This window comes from Capra hircus, chromosome 22 (assembly GCF_001704415.2).
Source record: "Capra hircus breed San Clemente chromosome 22, ASM170441v1, whole genome shotgun sequence".
Taxonomy (NCBI): Eukaryota; Metazoa; Chordata; class Mammalia; order Artiodactyla; family Bovidae; genus Capra; species Capra hircus.
In genome coordinates, this window is record NC_030829.1 from 60,240,358 (window position 1) to 60,258,130 (window position 17,773).

General features: G+C 57.3%; 1 protein-coding gene across 4 annotated transcripts in view; it reads left to right on the top strand.

Annotated features, from left to right (window-relative positions):
• KLF15 (Kruppel like factor 15) overlaps positions 1-17,773 on the top strand; it is a 68,902-nt gene that overhangs the window by 29,239 nt on the left and 21,890 nt on the right. Inside the window, exons 1-2 of one of the 4 annotated variants that reach the window (XM_005696172.3) lie at positions 13,126-13,354; positions 14,202-14,309. The exons of 1 other annotated variant lie outside the window; for it this stretch is intronic. In XM_005696172.3, coding sequence (XP_005696229.1) covers positions 14,261-14,309 — 49 coding nt within the window. In that variant the 5' untranslated portion in view covers positions 13,126-13,354; positions 14,202-14,260. Of the gene's footprint in view, positions 1-13,125; positions 13,355-14,041; positions 14,097-14,201; positions 14,310-17,773 lie in introns of those variants that run through there. 2 more of the 4 variants (XM_018067115.1, XM_018067114.1) reach the window with 2 other exon arrangements.

Consider the following 17,773-nt stretch of genomic DNA (forward strand, 5'->3'; position numbering starts at 1 on the left):
AACACCTCATTGTCATAGACCCACTGTAGGTAATAACAGAATGGGCAGGGAACAAGGCTGGTTCCAAACAGGAAAAGGAGCACGTCGAGGCTGGATATTGTCCCCCTGCTTATTTAACTTCTATGCAGAGTACATCATGAGAAACGCTGGGCTGGAGGAAGCACAAGCTGGAATCAAGATCACCGGGAGAAACATCAGTAACCTCAGATATGCAGATGACACCACCCTTATGGCAGAAAGGGAAGAGGAACTAAAAAGCCTCTTGATGAAAGTGAAAGAGGAGAGTGACAAGTTGACCTAATACTCAACATTCAGAAAATGAAGATCATGGCATCTGGTCCCATCACTTGCTGGCAAATAGATGGGGAAACACTGGAAACAGTGACAGACTTAATTTTTCTGGGCTCCAAAATCACTGCAGATGGTGATTGCAGCCATGAAATTAAAAGACGCTTACTCCTTGGAAGGACAGTTATGACCAATCTAGATAGCGTATTAAAAAGCAGAGACATTACTTTGCCAACGAACATCCATGTAGTCAAAGCTGCGGTTTTTCCAGTGGTCATGTATGGATGTGAGAGTTGGACTATAAAGGAAGCTGAGCACCGAAGAATTGATGCTTTTGAACTGTGGTGTTGGAGAAGACTCTTGAGAGTCCCTTGGACTACAAGGAGATAAAAGCAGTCCATCCTAAAGGAAATCAGTCCTGAATATTCATTGGAAGGACTGATGTTGAATCTGAAACTCCAATACTTTGGCCTCTTGATTCGAAGAACTGATTCATTGGAAAAGACCCTGATTCTGGGAAAGATTGAAGGTGGGAGGAGAAGGGGATGACAGAGGATGAGATGGTTGGATGCCATCACTGACTCAGAGGAGATGAGTTTGAGTAAACTTCAGGAGTTGGTGATGGACAGGGAGGCCTGGTGTGCTGCAGTCCATGGGGTTGCAAAGAGTCGGACATGACTGAGAGACTGAATTGAACTGAAGGGCATAACATAAACTGATTAAAATCAAATGGGTCTAAGATGACAAACAAGCCAATTTCAGCTAAACCTTCATCCTCAGTCTGCAAGCTAAGTGACATACCCAGGGGTGCCAGGACAGTCCCAAGGCACTGTCAAAGACGGATGAATGGGTAGCTCCCCTGTTGTTGGAATGACCCTCCCACTCATTAACATATGAAATCACCCAACTCACTAACACTAACTGCACCACATTCCACGGCCACAGGCTCATCCTCTGTGACGGCCCGCACTCTTGGAGTGTGTTTACCTCTGAATCCGAACAAATCTACCTCTTGCCTATTGCTGGGTCTGCCACGGAATTTTATTTTGCAATGAGACATCAGGAACCTGAGCTTCATTAGGTCCTGAAACTGAGTGCTATGGATTCCGGCCTGGCTCAAGCCCTGGTCGGACACGGCTGAGTGACTGAGCACAGCACAGAGTCCCTGACGTGTGGGCTTGAGTCCCAATCTTAGGTGAACAGTTTCAAACACAATTTTTGGAAATGGAAAGATGATGACCTGCCCAGTACTTTGTAAATAGTGGCATAAATGGAGAGAGGGGCTGAAGGACGGGAGGGAACATAGGTGGGAGAAACGTGTCTAGAAATCCCCTCCCTAACTTGCCGGGAAATCTGCTAAATACCTGCCCTGTACTCACATTCTCAGTGGCCTGACCCTGGCGTAAAGGGGGTTAGGGCAGAAGAGCCTCCACCTGCCTGGGCACCTGCTGCCGAGGCACAGCAGACAGCAGAGCCTTCGGGGCACCCTGGGCACCTACTGCCGCTCAGCCGATTGCCGGGGCTTCGAGGAAACGAGGAATGAGAGATTGTGGAGGGATTGAGATTCTGGCAGCCACATGTCCTTCCAGCCATAGAAGCGAGGACTTCCTAGCCTGACGGGAGGACTTCTGGACCCTGAGACGGAGCCACCTCAGCTTTCTGCCGTGTTCGTTTCTGCTGTCCCCGTTTCTAGCACCCTGGGCTTCTTGTCACTTCCCCTGTGCTGGGGTTTCTTCGCGTTCAGCTTCCACCGTGGGAGCTTTTGCCGAGTTGGGCTTTTGCTCTGTTTGGCCTCTGCCTTGTGGGAGCCGAGTTGAGGTTGTTTCAGCCAGGTTAAATCCGAGTCACGGCACCGTATGTGTCAGGGAAGTTTGTAATTTCCTCGGTTCTCTCTCACTGCAGCAAAAATTTGAAGCAACGGACGGACTAGTGATACAGCTCAGGTTTATTTGGCAAACAAAGGGAAATACACCCTCTAGGCATGAGGGCGGGCCGGCCCAAGAGATGCGCAGAGAAGAGGAGCCCCATCTTCCAGGCTTCCTCCTTTTATACATTCGTCTCCTCCCCCTGCACCTGCCCTGTGTGCATGGGGCTGGCCGGGAGGGCTGTGTGTTTTGCCTGAGGGCCTCGCTCTGGTCCGCTGATCTGCTTGTTCTGTATTCATGGGCTTTTCCCTTCTGTGTCTTTTGGCCACTGCCCTTCTGGACCCCTTTTCCCTATTCTAACTACCGAACAGGTCAGGACTGCTCCAGGGCACTGCTGTGTGCCAGGTGCTGCCTGGACGTTCGGGCTGCAGCAGCAAGCACTCAGGGAAAGACTTCAGCCCTTGGGAGCCTGCTTTCTGCCGCAGAAGGTGTCACAGACAGTGGGAAGGCTCAGGCAGGAAGTGGGAGGCGGGTCAGGAGGGAGACAGGCCGGGCGAGATGAGAGGAGGGGCCCCATGGGGCCCCTGACCCTGAGTCTCGAGTCTCATCTCCTGAGGTCTGAGGGGTGGTCCTCCAGCTTGGCTGGGTGATAGCTGCCTGAGCTCTGGGCCCACCTGCACTTGGGAGGGAAGAGGCTGCCTTCGCCAGCTGCTCCCGGGGTGCCAGACCAGGGGTGGGCAGGGTGCGCCAGGGGCAGCTGCAGGCTTGGGGGCAGGCCCAGGGGGAGCTGCGTGGCCTTCACACGCCTTGACCTGTCTGGGCCTCGGGTTCCTCATCTGTGAAACCGAGGAGGACATGCCGGCTCCCTGAGAAGCCTCGTGGCCTCTGGATGCATCTCCGTGGACGGCTGCCTTGGGCGCAGACGAGCCTGCTGGGCGGACTGTGGGCCCTGGGGTCCTGTTTTTCTCTCCCCAGGAGGTGCTTGTCACTCCCAGGCCGTGGTTTACAGGTAAATTTGAGACTCTTGCCTTTGAAAGTAATTTCTAATTCCCAGGAAGCCTTCAGGGCTTCGGTGTTTTATCTTGAAACACATAAAAAAGGCTGGTGTGCATATCTGCTTTCACTTCTTGTTCACTGGCGCATCGGGGGTGTTTTCCAAGGCACGAAGCCCCTTCCTTCCTGGCTCCCTGAGCTTTCTTCCAAGCTGCTCTCCCCAGGCCCACCCAGCGGCCCCCTGCCCTGCTCTGCCTTGGATCCCCGCTGCCTGGAGTCCCCTCCCCCTCCAGGGGGCCGCCTGTGCCCTCTCCCTTCCGCCTCTGCCCAGGGACACCTGCCCCTCGCCATTGCTGTTGTTTAGTCACTAAGTTTTGTCCAACTCTCTGCGACCCCGTGGACTGTGGCCCACCAGGCTCCTCTGTCCATGAGATTCTCCAGGCAAGAATGCTGGAGTGGGTTGCCGTTTCCTCCTGCAAGGGGTCTTCCCAAGCCAGGGATTGGACCTGTGTCTTTGGCTTGGTGGGTGGATTCTTTAACTTCTGAGCCACCAGGGAAGCCCTCCCCTCGCTGAGCACTGTTCAGAGAGCCCCCCGCACCCCGCTGCCCTTCCAGCCCCCTCAGGCTAGCTGAGCCCCACTGCCTGTCTCCCGGCCTGTGCCCACTGGGCTGTAGGCAGTGTCTGTCTCTCCCCAGAAGGTTAGCTCTTTGAGGGGAGCGACTTTTGCTTCTTTTGCTCTTAGCCGCACTCCCAGCATGCCTAGTGGTGGTAAACACTCAGTAGTGACTCTTTCTTGAGAGATGGAAGGACTCATCTCGCCCTGCACACCTGCCCAGGCTGGGGTCCACCCCCGGAGGATAGTCCGAGGCTCTGTGGCTGGTTCTAGCTCCAGCACTGGCTCAGACCTGGGACCGGGGCAGGCGAGGACTGGCTGGGACAGAGCTTCCTGCACCCCCAGTCCGGCTCCCCACACCCTCCCTGGGGGGCCTCCCCTTCCTGACGCTGCACTTGCGGTCCTCCCTAAGCTGTGATGGGCCCCACGGGGCCCCTGACCCCGAGTCTTGTCTCCTGAGGTCTGAGGGGTGGTCCTTCAGCTTGTCTGGGTGACAGCTGCCTGAGCTCTGGGCCCACCTGCATTTGGGAGGAAAGAGGCTGCCTTCACCAGCAGCTCCCGGTGCCAGACCAGGGGCGGGCAGAGGGGTGGCTGCAGCACAGAGAATGACCAGCACAGGCCTCATGGGGCTTTGCCCCCTGTTTTCCCGTCACCTCCAGGTCACCAGCAAATCTAGCAGATCTCGCCCAGAGAAGCGGACATCCCACTGGTCCCCCATCCTTTGGGAAGGCTCAAGCGTGCTGCCATGAACAGCAGTGGGCACTGGGTGCTGGGAACCTGTGAGATGTCCACCTTCTTTTCAGTTCAGCTCAGTTCAGTCGCTCAGTCGTGTCCAACTCTTTGCAACCCCATGGACTGCAGCACACCAGGCCTCCCTGTCCATCACCAACTCCTGGAATTCACTCAAACTCATGTCCATTGAGTCGGTGATGCCATCCAACCATCTCATCCTCTGTCATCCCCTTTTCCTGCCTTCAGTCTTTCCCAGCATCAGGGACTTTTCCAGTGAGTCAATTCTTCACATCAGATGGCCAAAGTATTGGAATTTCAGCTTTAGTATCAGTCTTTCCAAAGAATATTCAGGACTGATTTCCTTTAGGATGGACTGTTTGGATTTCCTTGCAGTCCAAGGACTCTCAAGAGTTTTCTCCAACACCACAGTTCAAAAGCATCAATTCTTCAGTGCTCAGCTTTCTTTATAGTCCAATTCTCACATCCATACATGACTACTGGAAAAACTGTAGGTTTGACTACACGAATCTTTGTTGGCAAAGTAATGTCTCTGCTTTTTAATATGCTGTCTAGGTTGGTCAAAACTTTTCTTCCAAGGAGTAAGCGTCTTAATTTCATGGCTGCAGTCACCATCTGCAGTGATTTTGGAGCACAAAAAAATAAAGTCTGTCACTGTTTCCATTGTTTCCCCATCTATTTGCCAGCAAGTGATGGGACCGGCTGCCATAATCTTAGTTCTCTGAATGTTGAGTTTTAGGTCAACTTGTCACTCTCTTCTTTCACTTTCATCAAGAGGCTTTTTAGTTCTTCTTCCCTTTCTGCCATAAGGGTGGTGTCATCTGCACATCTGAGGTTACTGATGTTTCTCCCGGTGATCTTGATTCCAGCTTGTGCTTCATCCAGTCCAGCGTTTCTCATGATGTACTCTGCATATAAGTTAAATAAGCAGGGTGGCAATATACAGCCTTGACGTACTCCTTTCCTGATTTGGAACCAGTCTGTCGTTCCTTGTCCAGTTCTAACTGTTGCTTCTTGACCTGCATATAGATTTCTCAAGAGGCAGGTCAGGTGGTCTGGTATTCCCATCTCTTTAAGAATTTTGCAGAGTTTGTTGTGATCCACACAGTCAAAGTCTATGGTGTAGTCAATACAGCAGAAGTAGATGTTTCTCTGGGACTCTCTTGCTTTTTCCACGATCCAATGGACGTTGGCAACTTGATCTCTGGTTCCTCTGCCTTTTCTAAACCCAGCTTGAGCATCTGGGAGTTCACAGTTCACCTTCTTTCACATTGCTTAAACAGTTATATGCAGCTTCCGTGGTGGCTCAGAGGTGTAGAGTCTCTTCCGACGGAGGGCACACGGCTCGATGCCTGAGCCAGGAGAGTCCCACGAGCCTCGGGGCGGCTAGACTCGCGCGTCTCTGCTGAGCTTGCCTTCTAGGGCCTGTGCCCCGCAGTGAGAGCAGCCGCTGCAGCGGGGCGCCTGTGCACCCCGCCTGGAGGGTAGCCCCTGCTCGCCGGAGCTCGGGAAGCCTGTATGCAGCACAAAGACAGCACAGCAGTAAATAAACATAAATGCTTTTTCAAAGAAGCTCAAACTCCAGTATGTTGGCCACCTGATGCGAAGAGCTCAGTCATTTGAAACGACCTGGATGCTGGGAAAGATTGAAGGCAGGAGAGGGGGACGACAGAGGATGAACGGGTTGGATGGCATCACTGACTCGATGGACGTGAGTTTGGGCAGGCTCCGGGAGTTGGTGATGGACAGGGAGGCCTGGCGTGCTGTGGTCCGTGGGGTCGCAGAGAGTTGGACACATTCATGTGAAGTGCTGACTGGACCCCCGTCTCCGCAGGTGCAGAGGACTCACTGCTGTGTCCTCAGCTCTGCTCTGCTGGTCGCTGGCGTGAGGAGGGCCGTTCTGTCACACAAGCTACATTGCAAATCCCGGCAATTATTTTGCCCACAAATCTTCCATTTGAGCAGGTGCGGAGGGGGCAGTCTACTTCTGCACCACTTGGAATTTGCTGGTGATTTGCAGCCTGGAGCCTGAAATTATCTGAAAGTTTGGTGACTCATGCCTGGGACGGATGCTGCCTCCAGGCTGAGGCCTCAACTGGGGTTACTAGCCAGGACACCCACGTGCAGTCTCCCCATGTGGCCAGGGCTTCCTCAGAACAAGGAAGCTGGTTCCAGGGCAGACAGTCCATGAGAGAGAGCCAGGAGGAAGCCCTCTGTCTGTCGTGGCCTAGTCTGGAGAGTCACTCCACTTGACTCCCACGCCTGCTGTTCGTCAGGGCGTCCCGAATACCTGCCAAGATCCGAGGGATGTCCTGGTGGAGAGCAGTGGGGTTCTGGAAGGCCATTCAGGACTGGACGTGCTGTTCTGGCTATTTCTGGAAAATGCTACCTGTCATAACGGTCTGCAAATGCCTTCAAGGTTCCAGGAGAAAAATCACTCCTACCTAGAACTCTGTACCCTGCCAACCTATCAGTCACGTGATTGAAAGTGCAGGCTCTCGAAAGTTCACTCCCGTGAAGGTCTCAGAAAGCCTCTAAAAGAACACTCCACCAAAACAAGGGAGGGGAGCAAGGGTGCAGAAGACACTGTCCTGAAGGGAAGAAGGAAGGTAAGTGCTAAGGTGACGACTAACCAGGAGGCCAAGAGATCAATCAGACGTCCTAAGAGCAGGAGGGCGTGGTGTCCCCGGGGCATCTGTGCGGGAAGACACGCGCCCCGAAGGCGCTGCCGCAGCGCCCTGTGCGCCTGCCACTGGGAAGTGATATTTAGAATCACTGTAGTGACGAGTGATCACAACACAGGATGAAACAGATGGCAAGGAGACTGGCTGAATAAACAGAGCCGGGACACAGGGTGTGTACAGATGCTTCATATGTGGCCACGATCAAAGTGCAGACAGAGGAACTATAGACCTTAGTGTCTGGCAGCAATCCATTAGCCAACCGGGGGAAGAGTGACACTGAGCCTCTGACATACTACAGACACGCACGAACAGTTTCCAGGAGGATTAAAGACACAAACGTGGACGGCATGTCTGTAAAGCCTTCAGAAAATGGCGACATTTGTCAGACACACAACTGACCAGGGATGGTCGTGTGGTGTTTTAATTGCGAAGTTGTGTCGGACTCTTTGGGACCCCATGGACTGTAGCCCACCAGGCTTCTCTGTTCACGGGATTTTCTAGGCAGGAATACTGGAGTGGGTTGCCATGCCCTCCTCCAGGGGGTCTTCCCCACCCACAGACAGAACCCACACCTCCTGCGCTGGCGGATGGATTCTTCACCACTGAGCCACACGCAGGAAGCCCCAGGTTAGACTGCTGTTGGCTTCGGAAGTGCTCACACGGTAAAGGTCTGCCCACAATGTGGGAGACCTGGGTTCGATCCCTGGGTCAGAGCCTCTGGAGAAGGAAATGGCAACCTACTCCAGTACTCTTGCTTGGAAAATCTCATGGATGGAGGAGCTTAGTAGGCTACAGTCTATGGGGTCGCAAAGAGTTGGACATGACTGAGAGACTTCACTCACTTTTCACTAAAGGGCCCAGCAAAGTTGGGGTAAAAACACCTTGGGTTAGAGTTTGGGGAGGATGGGGTTTAAACTGCGTTTCTGAAACAGGATTCTGAACAAATGAGGATTCCGGTGGAGACCGGGCTGGGGCAGGACTGCAGGTTTCCCGGCCAGGTTTAAATCAGGCAGGTGGGAGGGGGAGGGGGTTTGCCGGTGGGCACGGGGCCGCCTAGACTGTGATGGCCACACCTCTCATCCCTCTACACCGCCCCCCCCCCCGGCCCCGCTCCTCGGCGGTCTGCAGCGGTCCAGGAAGGGGCCCTGGGGTCCCCAGCAGGACTTGGTGCCCGCAGGTGGCCGCGGCCTCTTCCGCGGGCGCGCAGAACAGCGATGCGGGCTCCGCCGCGCGCTCGCCCGGCCACAAGGTCGCCGTTTGCGCCTGACGTGGGCCCTCCGCTCGGCTTGTTTACCGTCCTGCGTCACCGGGAAACGTCCGGCCGCGGCCGGGGACAAAAGGTTCTTCCCTGGTGAGTCCCGCCGGACAGAGGGCGTTCGGGGGCGGCGTGCACCCCGCCTTCGGGCGCCGCCAGGCGGCCGATCGGACCGCGCGCAGCCGCCGCTCTGCCCCCCTGCCCCAGCGTCCTTTGATCCCGGGAGCAAATCTGATCCCGGGAGCGATGACAGACCCCCATCACGGCGGGAACGACATGCCAACCCTCCCTGACCCCGCCCCAGCCCGTGGGCCTCCATCTCCCCTCTCCACCACTGCCTCGCAGGGACACTCCCGTTCCCTACGCTCCTCAGCGTCCCTGCTCCCCCAGGGCCCTCCCAGGACCCTGTTTAGACCCTAGGCATACTCGAACCCGGCCCAGACTCCTACCCTGGGCTCTGATACTTTGCCTGTAGCTCTCTGAACACATTCTCCTGCAGCCAAATGTGGATACAAAAAGCTGCCCTGTTTTCTCCCCAGATATCAATCAAATTACCTGCCCATCTGTGCTGTCAGGCAAGCAATCCAATGACAGGGAGGGGAACAGCAGGCTAGTCCCAAGCACTGCCAGGGCAGGCGAGGGCCGGGGTGGGAGGAGCCTGCGGGGCAGGTGGAATGCTTCATACTCCCTTCCAGGGCCCGGTGGCCTCCCTGGGCGGGTCCACAAGGGTAGCGTGGACCGCAGCAGGGCTGGAGCCAAGCGGCCCCGTGTGGCGGGCTGGTGAGGTGGGAGCTGTGCACAGGGTCCATGCGGCCCACGCGAGCTCTGGCTCACCGTGAGGCAGACGTTCTCCATGTCCTGCAAGCTCTGGACCTGAAGGGAAGGGAGAGGGGAATCCAGACACGAGCGGCTGGGGCAGGCGCCCGTCCAGCGAGTGGGAGTCACCAAGAGGGCCCCTGGGTTTCCATCGGTGGCACGGCAGCTCCTTCCCGCTGCCACTGTCAGCCTCCAGACTCCCGGGGCAGCCACGGAGGCGTCCTACGTGGTCCACGTCCATTCTGCAGGAGACGACTGGCACCCAGGGGAGCGGTTCTAAACTTACACGGGCCCGGACGTCAGGCTCCCTGAGGCCAAGAAGCACAGGGAGGGACCCTGCCTGGCTGAGAACCCACAGTGTCCATCCCCTGCTGCGGACCCCCTAACCTGGCCCTCCCCAGATGCCTGGGCACCCTGTCTCCCCAGGCAGGGGCTGGGGTGGGTTGGGGTGGAGGAGGCACAGGGGTGGTCATGCTCTGGGCTGTGCAGTTAGACTGCCCAGGTTTGAGTCCCAGCTCTGCCTCTTACCGGCTGTGGTCACGGGAGAACACCTTCCAGTCTGACTGTCAGCTTCCTTGTGGAGATCGCGACCACCCTGCTGGGGTGCCCTGCAGACCTCCAGTCAGGACACCCCTCCGACCACCCTATGATGCAGGCCACCCTTCCGACCACACTATGACCCAGGACATCCCCTGGCCACACTGTGACCCAGGACACCCCTCCAGCCATGCTGTGACCCGGGACGCCCCTCCAGCCATGCTGTGACCCAGGATGCCCCTCCGGCCGCATTGTGACCCAGGACACCCCTCCAGCCATGCTATGACCCAGGACACCCCTTCAGCCGCACTGTGACCCAGGACACCCCTCCAGCCATGCTATGACCCAGGACACCCGTTCAGCTGCACTGTGACCCAGGACACCCCTCCAGCCGCACTGTGACCCAGCACACCCCTCCAGCTGCACTATGACACAGGACGCCCCTCCAGCCATGCTGTGACCCAGGACACCCCTCTGGCCGCACTGTGACCCAGGATGCCCCTCCGGCTGCACTGTGACCCAGGACATCCCTCCAGCTGTACTACAACACAGGACAGCCCTCCAGCCACACTGTGACCCAGGACACCCCTTCAGCCACGCTATGACGGAGGCAGACTGGCATCCTGAGCCAGGTACTGGATTCTGTGCTCTTACACAGCATCTCTCCCAGGTGTTATGTTCCACTTTTTAGGTGGAGAAACTGAGACCCAGAGCACTAAAGTAAATTAGTGCTCTGGGTCACACAGGCAGAGAGGGTCAGCATGGACCCATCCCAGCCTGATGCCACAGCCTGTCCCCTTGGCCACCAAGGTCTCCTGTCTCTGAGCAGTGAGTGGGGGTCAGGCTCTCATCTGGAAAACAGAAGCCCCCGGAGTTTCCAGGAGAGGAACTTGAATATAGGAAATTTGTTACACATGTGATGGAAGTAACTAGATGCTGAAATGGGAATGAGTGGTGGGGCCATGGGAAATTAGCCAGGGCTCCTGGCTAGGCTGGAACCATGCAGGCCTGCCCGGAGGCCACAGCCGAGGAGCCCTTGAAAGCAGAGGGAGGGGACAGGTGCTCTGGCTCCAGCGTGTCCCGGCCCTCCAGCCTCTCTCCCACCAGACCCCTCGGGCGTCCGAGGAGCCAGGGCTAGGCAGTGTTGGCGGAAGGACCTGGAGGATGTGGGCCATGATGGGACAGAGCAGCAGGATGCCCTGTTCCAGGGACATCTCCCAAGAGGTCAACCTCAAACTGAGTCTTGAGAAATGTAGTGGAACCAAGCAGGACCCTCTGGGGCCTTCCTGGGATAGACCTACCCACTCATGTCATCCACTTGCCTCTTGTCTGTAGAAAAACATTCGCCAAAGAATAAATGTGATCAGAGAAATGAGAAAACACAGAGGAAAAGGAAAACAGTCAAGTAAGACAAAATAAGGAGAGGTTAGTCATTAAACTGAGCACAGCACAGAGCCAGGGAGCTCTAGGTCTTCCTCAAGGGCTGGAGGTGGCATTTTAAGCCCCACCCCTTGAGCTGTTTTGCAGACACCGAAACCCATGCCCGATGGGAGAAACTAACTGTGTGCTGCCCGCAAGATGTGGCCCCCAGAGTGGACAGAACCAGAGGGTGGTGAAGCTGACCCCAGGTTACCTCACAGTCGGAAGAATGTCCACGCGCTGATCATGGCCTCCACAGCCCTCTGCCCTGGCATAGCCCCCCTCCTACGTGATCTCCAGGCAAAACCCAGGGGGTGAGTTGAGTCTTGGACATAAGTCCACCGTCTCCCCAAGACTGCCAGTTTCCCCAATAAAACCATCTTTGCTGTTACCTAACACTTGTCCCTCATTATCGATTTCTTGATCGACCTGCAGCTGAACCCGAGTTTGCTAACAGTAGGAGTTTGACATCAGAATGAAGGTCATTCCAAACAATGGGGCACTAGAAGCCCAGGCAGAGTCGGTTTTGTAGGAGTGGCCTGAGGCCTGCTGCCACGGGAACATACCAGCTCCTGTCCACCCGCTGGACCACCTGGGCCTCTGACAACCCCTCCTGCTGGGCTGGGGACCCCTTCTTAGGAGCCCCCACTTCCTTCCTGCCTCTCTTGCAGTCAGGGTGGAGGTGGGCCCCTCAGGCGCCTGCCTATCAGACTCATAGAGGCAGGCAGGTGACCCAGGTTCTGCAGGTCAGAAACACTCATCAGGACCCTCTCACGGCCAGAGTCACACCTGCTGCCCACCTTGGGCTCACTCCTGACACCACCATCTGGGGGTGTAGCTGGCTTCCACCCCCTGAAGACTCAGGGAGCCCCCCTGCCCTTTTCATTTTTAATTGGCTACTGTTGATTTCCATATCTGTTCTCCAGAGCTCTGACTGTCACCCCTTCTTTCAGAAGGAAATCAGCTCACATGTTGTTAACAAAGGGTTGGCTTTTCTCCTTGTGAGATGGATATTTTCCAGACTCCTAAAGTCTAGTTGGAACTCACGGTGCCTGAGATGAACCCTCTCAGAACAGCGTGCTGTCCTACTCAGTCACCGGCTCACACAGTCCGAACTGTAGGCGGGGGCCCAGGGAGGCAGACTCAGGCCAGCAGCTGGGTCATTGGGACTGTAAGGCTCCCCCCACTTTGGGCAGACCCAGAACAGACCAAAGAACTGCTCCTGCCTCGGGCAGAGCCGGGAGTTGCTAGGACTCACTGGTTCCGCAGTACTGGCCTGTGGATTGTCCGGAGGTCCCCAGTGGCACCTAAATGCCTTATGTGTGTTAGTCACTCAGTCCAGTCCGATTCTTTGCAGCCCCATGGACTGCAGCTTGCCAGACGCCCCTGTCCATGGGATTCTCTAGGCAAGAATACTGGAGTGGGTAGCCACTGAGCCACCCTTGTCGATCTATAAATCCCTGAGATGAGATGTGTGGGCAGAACTGATGGCCACGGTCAAATCTCAAGGAGGGGCCTCCTGCTGTTTTGGGGGATAGGGTACCTGGCGGGGCGGGGTGGGGTGGGCGCGGGGGGTGAGTCTCGGCGATTGAGCGCGGACCCCTCCCTGTTTACTGACAGGCGTGCCACCCTGCCTTCATCATGGGTCACATGCAGCCTGTGGAGCAGCGGATCGCCGCTCGAGTCAGCACCGAAGTCACCTTCGCCGGACGGGCTCGGCGCCCAGATCGCCGGGTCCTGCAGAATGTTTGCTTCTGTAACTAGTTCCCAGCACGTGGGATGCTGCGGCCCGGGACCACAATTGTCAGAGCCGCCCCTCTAGACTGTAAGGTTCACTCGGCAGGAAGAGGCAGGTAGGTGGTGCAGGTGAAAAAATCAGTCAGGAGAAGGACGGAAACAGCAAGAGGGGTGCAGGCTGGGAAGGAAGCCCGCGCGAGCTGGGCAGGGCGAGTCCTCTTACAGCGCAGCCCCTCCGCCGCGCGGGCGCAGTGGGGAGGCCGGAGCCTTTGTGACGTCACAGCCCCGCCCGCCGGGAGAATGGTTGCCATGGCGACGTAAACCGAAGGCCTGGGCTCGCGGAGCCCCGGGGCAGCAGCTCAGAGGCTTCGGAGAGAGCGCCGGCGTGCAGAGCGGGTGGGTGCGCCAGGGACCTGGGTGGGAGCCACGGGCGGGGTCGGGGCGGACACCTCGCGCGCCCCTCCAAGCCCCTGTCGCAAGGCTCCCTGTTCCTTACTCATCGCATAGCCAGCCGTCTAGCAACCCCTCTTCCCTCCCGGCCCATGCACCCTCGCCACACGCCCGGACGGGCCGGACGTGGGTGTGGGGAGGCCCGGCCCTGCTACAAGCCGAGTACCTCGCTTCCTTTCGTGGAGGCTGCAGCAGGCATGCGGCTGGAAGGGTGCAAGCTTTGGAGTCAAGGAACCCTGGGCGGGAGTCCCAGCCTCGGCCTCTCCTGGCGGTGTGACTTTGGCCAGCTTGCTACTTTGTTTCCTCCTCTGCGATATGCAGACTAGCTCCGCAAATAGTGAAAAACAGCGCCGCGGTGGGGCGGAACGCCTGATGAGCCACCAATCAGCGCCTCCTCTGGTCCTCGGGGAGCTTACGTTCTAGGGGAACTAGGTCATCGACCGTTGTTAGAGGGATACATCAGCTATTGAAAACCTGTCAAAGGGAAGAGGATGGGGTGGTGGGAAGATGCTTCTGGGGAGGGGCGGGCCTGAGTGCTGGTCGAGGGTGGGAGGGGCCAAGGCTCGGGCTGGCCGTGGGTGGGCGGCTCTGTGAGCAGGACTAGCCCTGGGAGGCTGGAACCACGGGGGGAGAGGAGGGAGGCGCGGCGGGTCGGAGCTGCAAGTGTACTCCTCGTGGTGAGCCTTGGGTAGGTGCCCGCTGTTCTCAGCAGCCGTCGGGGGAGGGCGGGCTGCGGGCTGCGGGCTGCGGGCTGCGGGCTGGACCCACCGGCTCAGGCGCTGTCTCTCCCCAGGTTGGGAGTCTCCTCTACCGACGTCAGGTTTCTCAGTGCACGCTTCCTCCTCGGCGCCGATGTCCGAGAACCTGCCTCCTGTGGTCTCCAAGAGCGTAACTTTCAACAGTAAGTGGTGGGCTGGGGAGGGCTTGCGCAGCGTCAGAGGCAGCCTTGAGGGGCCTCGGGCGGCGGAATCAAGGTGGAATCAAGGTGGAATCAAGGAGACGATTCTAAGCTAGGCCACGGTCCAGAAATCACAGGCTTTGCCAAGTTCCCTAGAAACTCCGTGCTGTAATCCCTAGGGCTGCTCTAGCCAAGCCCCACCCCAGCCTGGGGCTTAACCCCCAGAGTTTATTGTTTCACAGCTGCTGGGACCAGGATTCCCGGGCAGGGATGCTTCCGTTCTGAGGCGGGAGGGGACGCTGCGCCCTGTGCCTCCCGGATTCTGGCGGTTTGCTCGCGACCTCTGGTGGTGTCTGGCTGGTAGAAGCGTCACCGCGGTCTCTGCCTTCATCTTCACTCCATCCTCACGTTCTACGTGTGTGTTCCATCATTTCCCCTTCTTATTAAGGCTGTGCACACTCACCCAGCGTGACCTCACTGGAGGTACGTCTGCAGCCACTCTCTTTTCAAACAGGGTCACATGCTATGGTGCTGGGCGTTGGGACTTCAGATCTTCAAAAGCATTCATTTGAGAGGGGAACACAGTTCACCCCAAGACAGGCCTTGAGGAGGGTGCCACAGTGGAGGTGGGGCTCGCTCAGCCTTCCTGCAGCCTCAGCTGCTGGCCAGCACCCCCCACCCCCCTGCGCTGGAGGCCGGCACCTCCTCCCCAGGGCTCCTGCTGAGGGGCTGAACTGGCCACACACCCTCTGTTTTGGTTTACTGGTCCTGAGCTTCTGATTCCAAAGGGTGTTGAGAGCCCCCGAGTGAAACCCCACCTGCTTGGAGGCTCCGCTGTGTTCTCTTTCCCTGCAAGCCTGATGCCTGCCGTGCTCACACCTTGCACACATCCACAGAAATGCACGCACAGCCTGTCCTTTTCTCACACCAATGGCCGCACAACAGAAACGCTCCCTGTGCCTTCTTCCCCATTAACCCAGATGCTGTGCAGACTGCTCCTTATCAAACCTCGAGCTGCTGTAAACCTTTAGCGCTTCCAGCAGAGGCGCTTCCGCGTGTGCGGGTACAGTCTCTGTTGGAGGCTGCTGTCCGCGGCTGTCCCTGTTACACTGTGTAACAGTACCCCTTCCCTCTTCCTCATACGTTCTGCTCCGGAGTAAACTGAGAAATGAAGAAGGACTGAACCGGGGTTACCAGAAAAAAGATAGCTTTGAAATGTTTACAGATGACAAAACAAAACAAAGCAACGTGATGGTGCTGTTGACTGAAAAAATATCCACAACCTACAAGTTTAGAATTGTTTCATCCCCTGGGGATATTTGGGCTCCCTAGGTGGTGCTAGTGGTAAAGAACCGCCTGCTAATGCAGGAGTCTCAAGAGATGCAGGTTCACTCCCTGAGCTGGGCAGATCCCCTGGAGTAGGAAGTGGCAGCTCGCTCCAGTATTCTCGCCTGGGGAGTTCCATGGACAGAGGGGCCTGGCGGCTACAGCCCATGAGGGCGCAGAGAGGCAGACACGACTGGGCGCGCGCGGAAGCTGAGTCGTGTCTTACTCAGCGTGAGTGTGCAGGACTTCAAGCCTGGGAGAAGCACGGAGGGAACTGCTACGGGAGGGGAGGGGAGGAGGCGGGTCACATAGAAGTTTTGCCACAAAGAGCAGGTAGTCTGAACATCAAAAGATTATTGTTAATGAAAGAAAACCAGATAGCCTGGGTTAAGGAACTTAGCGCTTTTCCAGGTGTGGGAAGATGCAAGAGTCTGGGCTCGCTGAAATGGTCCTCTCACGTGCCCGTCAGCTCCCTGGGGCCAGTGTCCTTCCTTTGCCATTGGCACCGGTGCCTGGGGATCGCAGGTCTTGTTCTCCTTCCTGGGTGCCCTGGAGGGCAGGAGTCAGTTTAGACTGTGGCTTTCTTGTTTATTGATGTGGCAGAAAATACTCCGTTCTCAGAGGGGAGGGTGTTCTAGGCCATGAGCTGGGGATGAGGTGAGGTGCTGGAGGCCAGTGTGGGCCAGTGTGTAGGGCCCTGTGGGCAGGGGGAGGACCTGCTGGGATGATGGAGACAGCCCAGGTGTACGAGTGTGTGACTGGGGCACCATTCCTCCCACCCTGAGTGGGGGTGGGGGTGGGGGAAATGGCCACAGCGCCATCGAGACACGGCTAGTCCGTGCCCTGGCGTAGAGGGCAGAGGACCTCGGTGGGGAGCTTGGCCTGGCAGAGGGGCTGGCCACACCAGAGTGGAACCTAGGCTCCCCAGGCAGGGCTAGTGGGGGCGGGGCTGTAGAACCCCCGCTTCTGGGAGATGCGGCCTGTGGCTGGTCCCCCTGTCTCTGGGGGCTCCTGGCATCCAGGCCAGAACCCACCTGAGCGACTTGGGTCCAGGGGTGGATTGCGGGGGGAGTGATCGCTGAGTGGATGGTGCTATCTCCCAAAGGCGAGACTGAGCGGGGCGAGGGGTCATTCCTGGTGAAGGAAGCTCACTGCCAGGGTCTGACCTGAGCAGGCTGGTGGGGGGAGCATGCTCCCTCATGTCTGCACCTCCCGTGCTGGGGACGCCCCCGCCCCGCGTGTAGGCGTCCCTTCCCCCATCTGCTGCTGACTGTAGGGGTGGTGCTGGATGTAGTCCTTTAATGTGGTGATTTAGGGAATATGGTTTTAAGCGACCCAGTCTTAGTCTGGGGAGCTGCAGAATCAGGCTGTCCAAAACCCGGGCTGGGGGCCACATGTGGGCACGCCTGCTCTGTGCCAGGCACCGTGCTGGAGTGCAGGGGTCAAGGGCACAGAGGCAGGCCCGCTCTCAGAGGGTTTGGGGCAGAGTGACCTGCCACTCTCCTCTCTGCTCCTTGGACAGACCACGCAGTCCTGCACAGAGTGCCCCCCCACCGGCCCCCCACGAGCTTTCTCAGTGAGCCACCTCCCCACCCCACCATCCAGGGCTTTCCTGGGGGCCCACACCTTCCCCTCCCTCCGCCTTCGCCAGCTTTATCTTCTAGTAGCCCTGGCCCCCTCCCCTGGCTGGTGGACTGTCATCTGCCTGAGGGCTGGGGGCTCTCTGTCTGCCTCTAAGGCTGCTGTCTTTTCCAGAACCCGGTACACAGAAAGCCCACAGTGAAATTCTGTTAGGCTGCAGGCTTTCCCCAAGGGTTAGGGCCTTCCACCACTGCTTTTCCAACCCCATGCTGAGCTCAGCTAGAGCGTTTAGACGGGGACGGAAGAAGCAAGACTCTCTGCTCACAGATGTGGTGATCCTGTATGTGGAGAATCCCTGAGAAAGCTCTGTGTGCTCAGAAATGAATGCAGCGGCGTAGGAGAGCACAAGACCAGCGCTCAGACAGGAGTCGCGTTTCCATATTCCAGCCACGAGCAGTCCAGCTTGGGAATTAAGGGGCAGTTCCATTCACTATGGCATTAGATAGAACAGATATCCAGGAAAGGGGTGACGTCGTGGGAGATGACCAAGCAAGAAGACC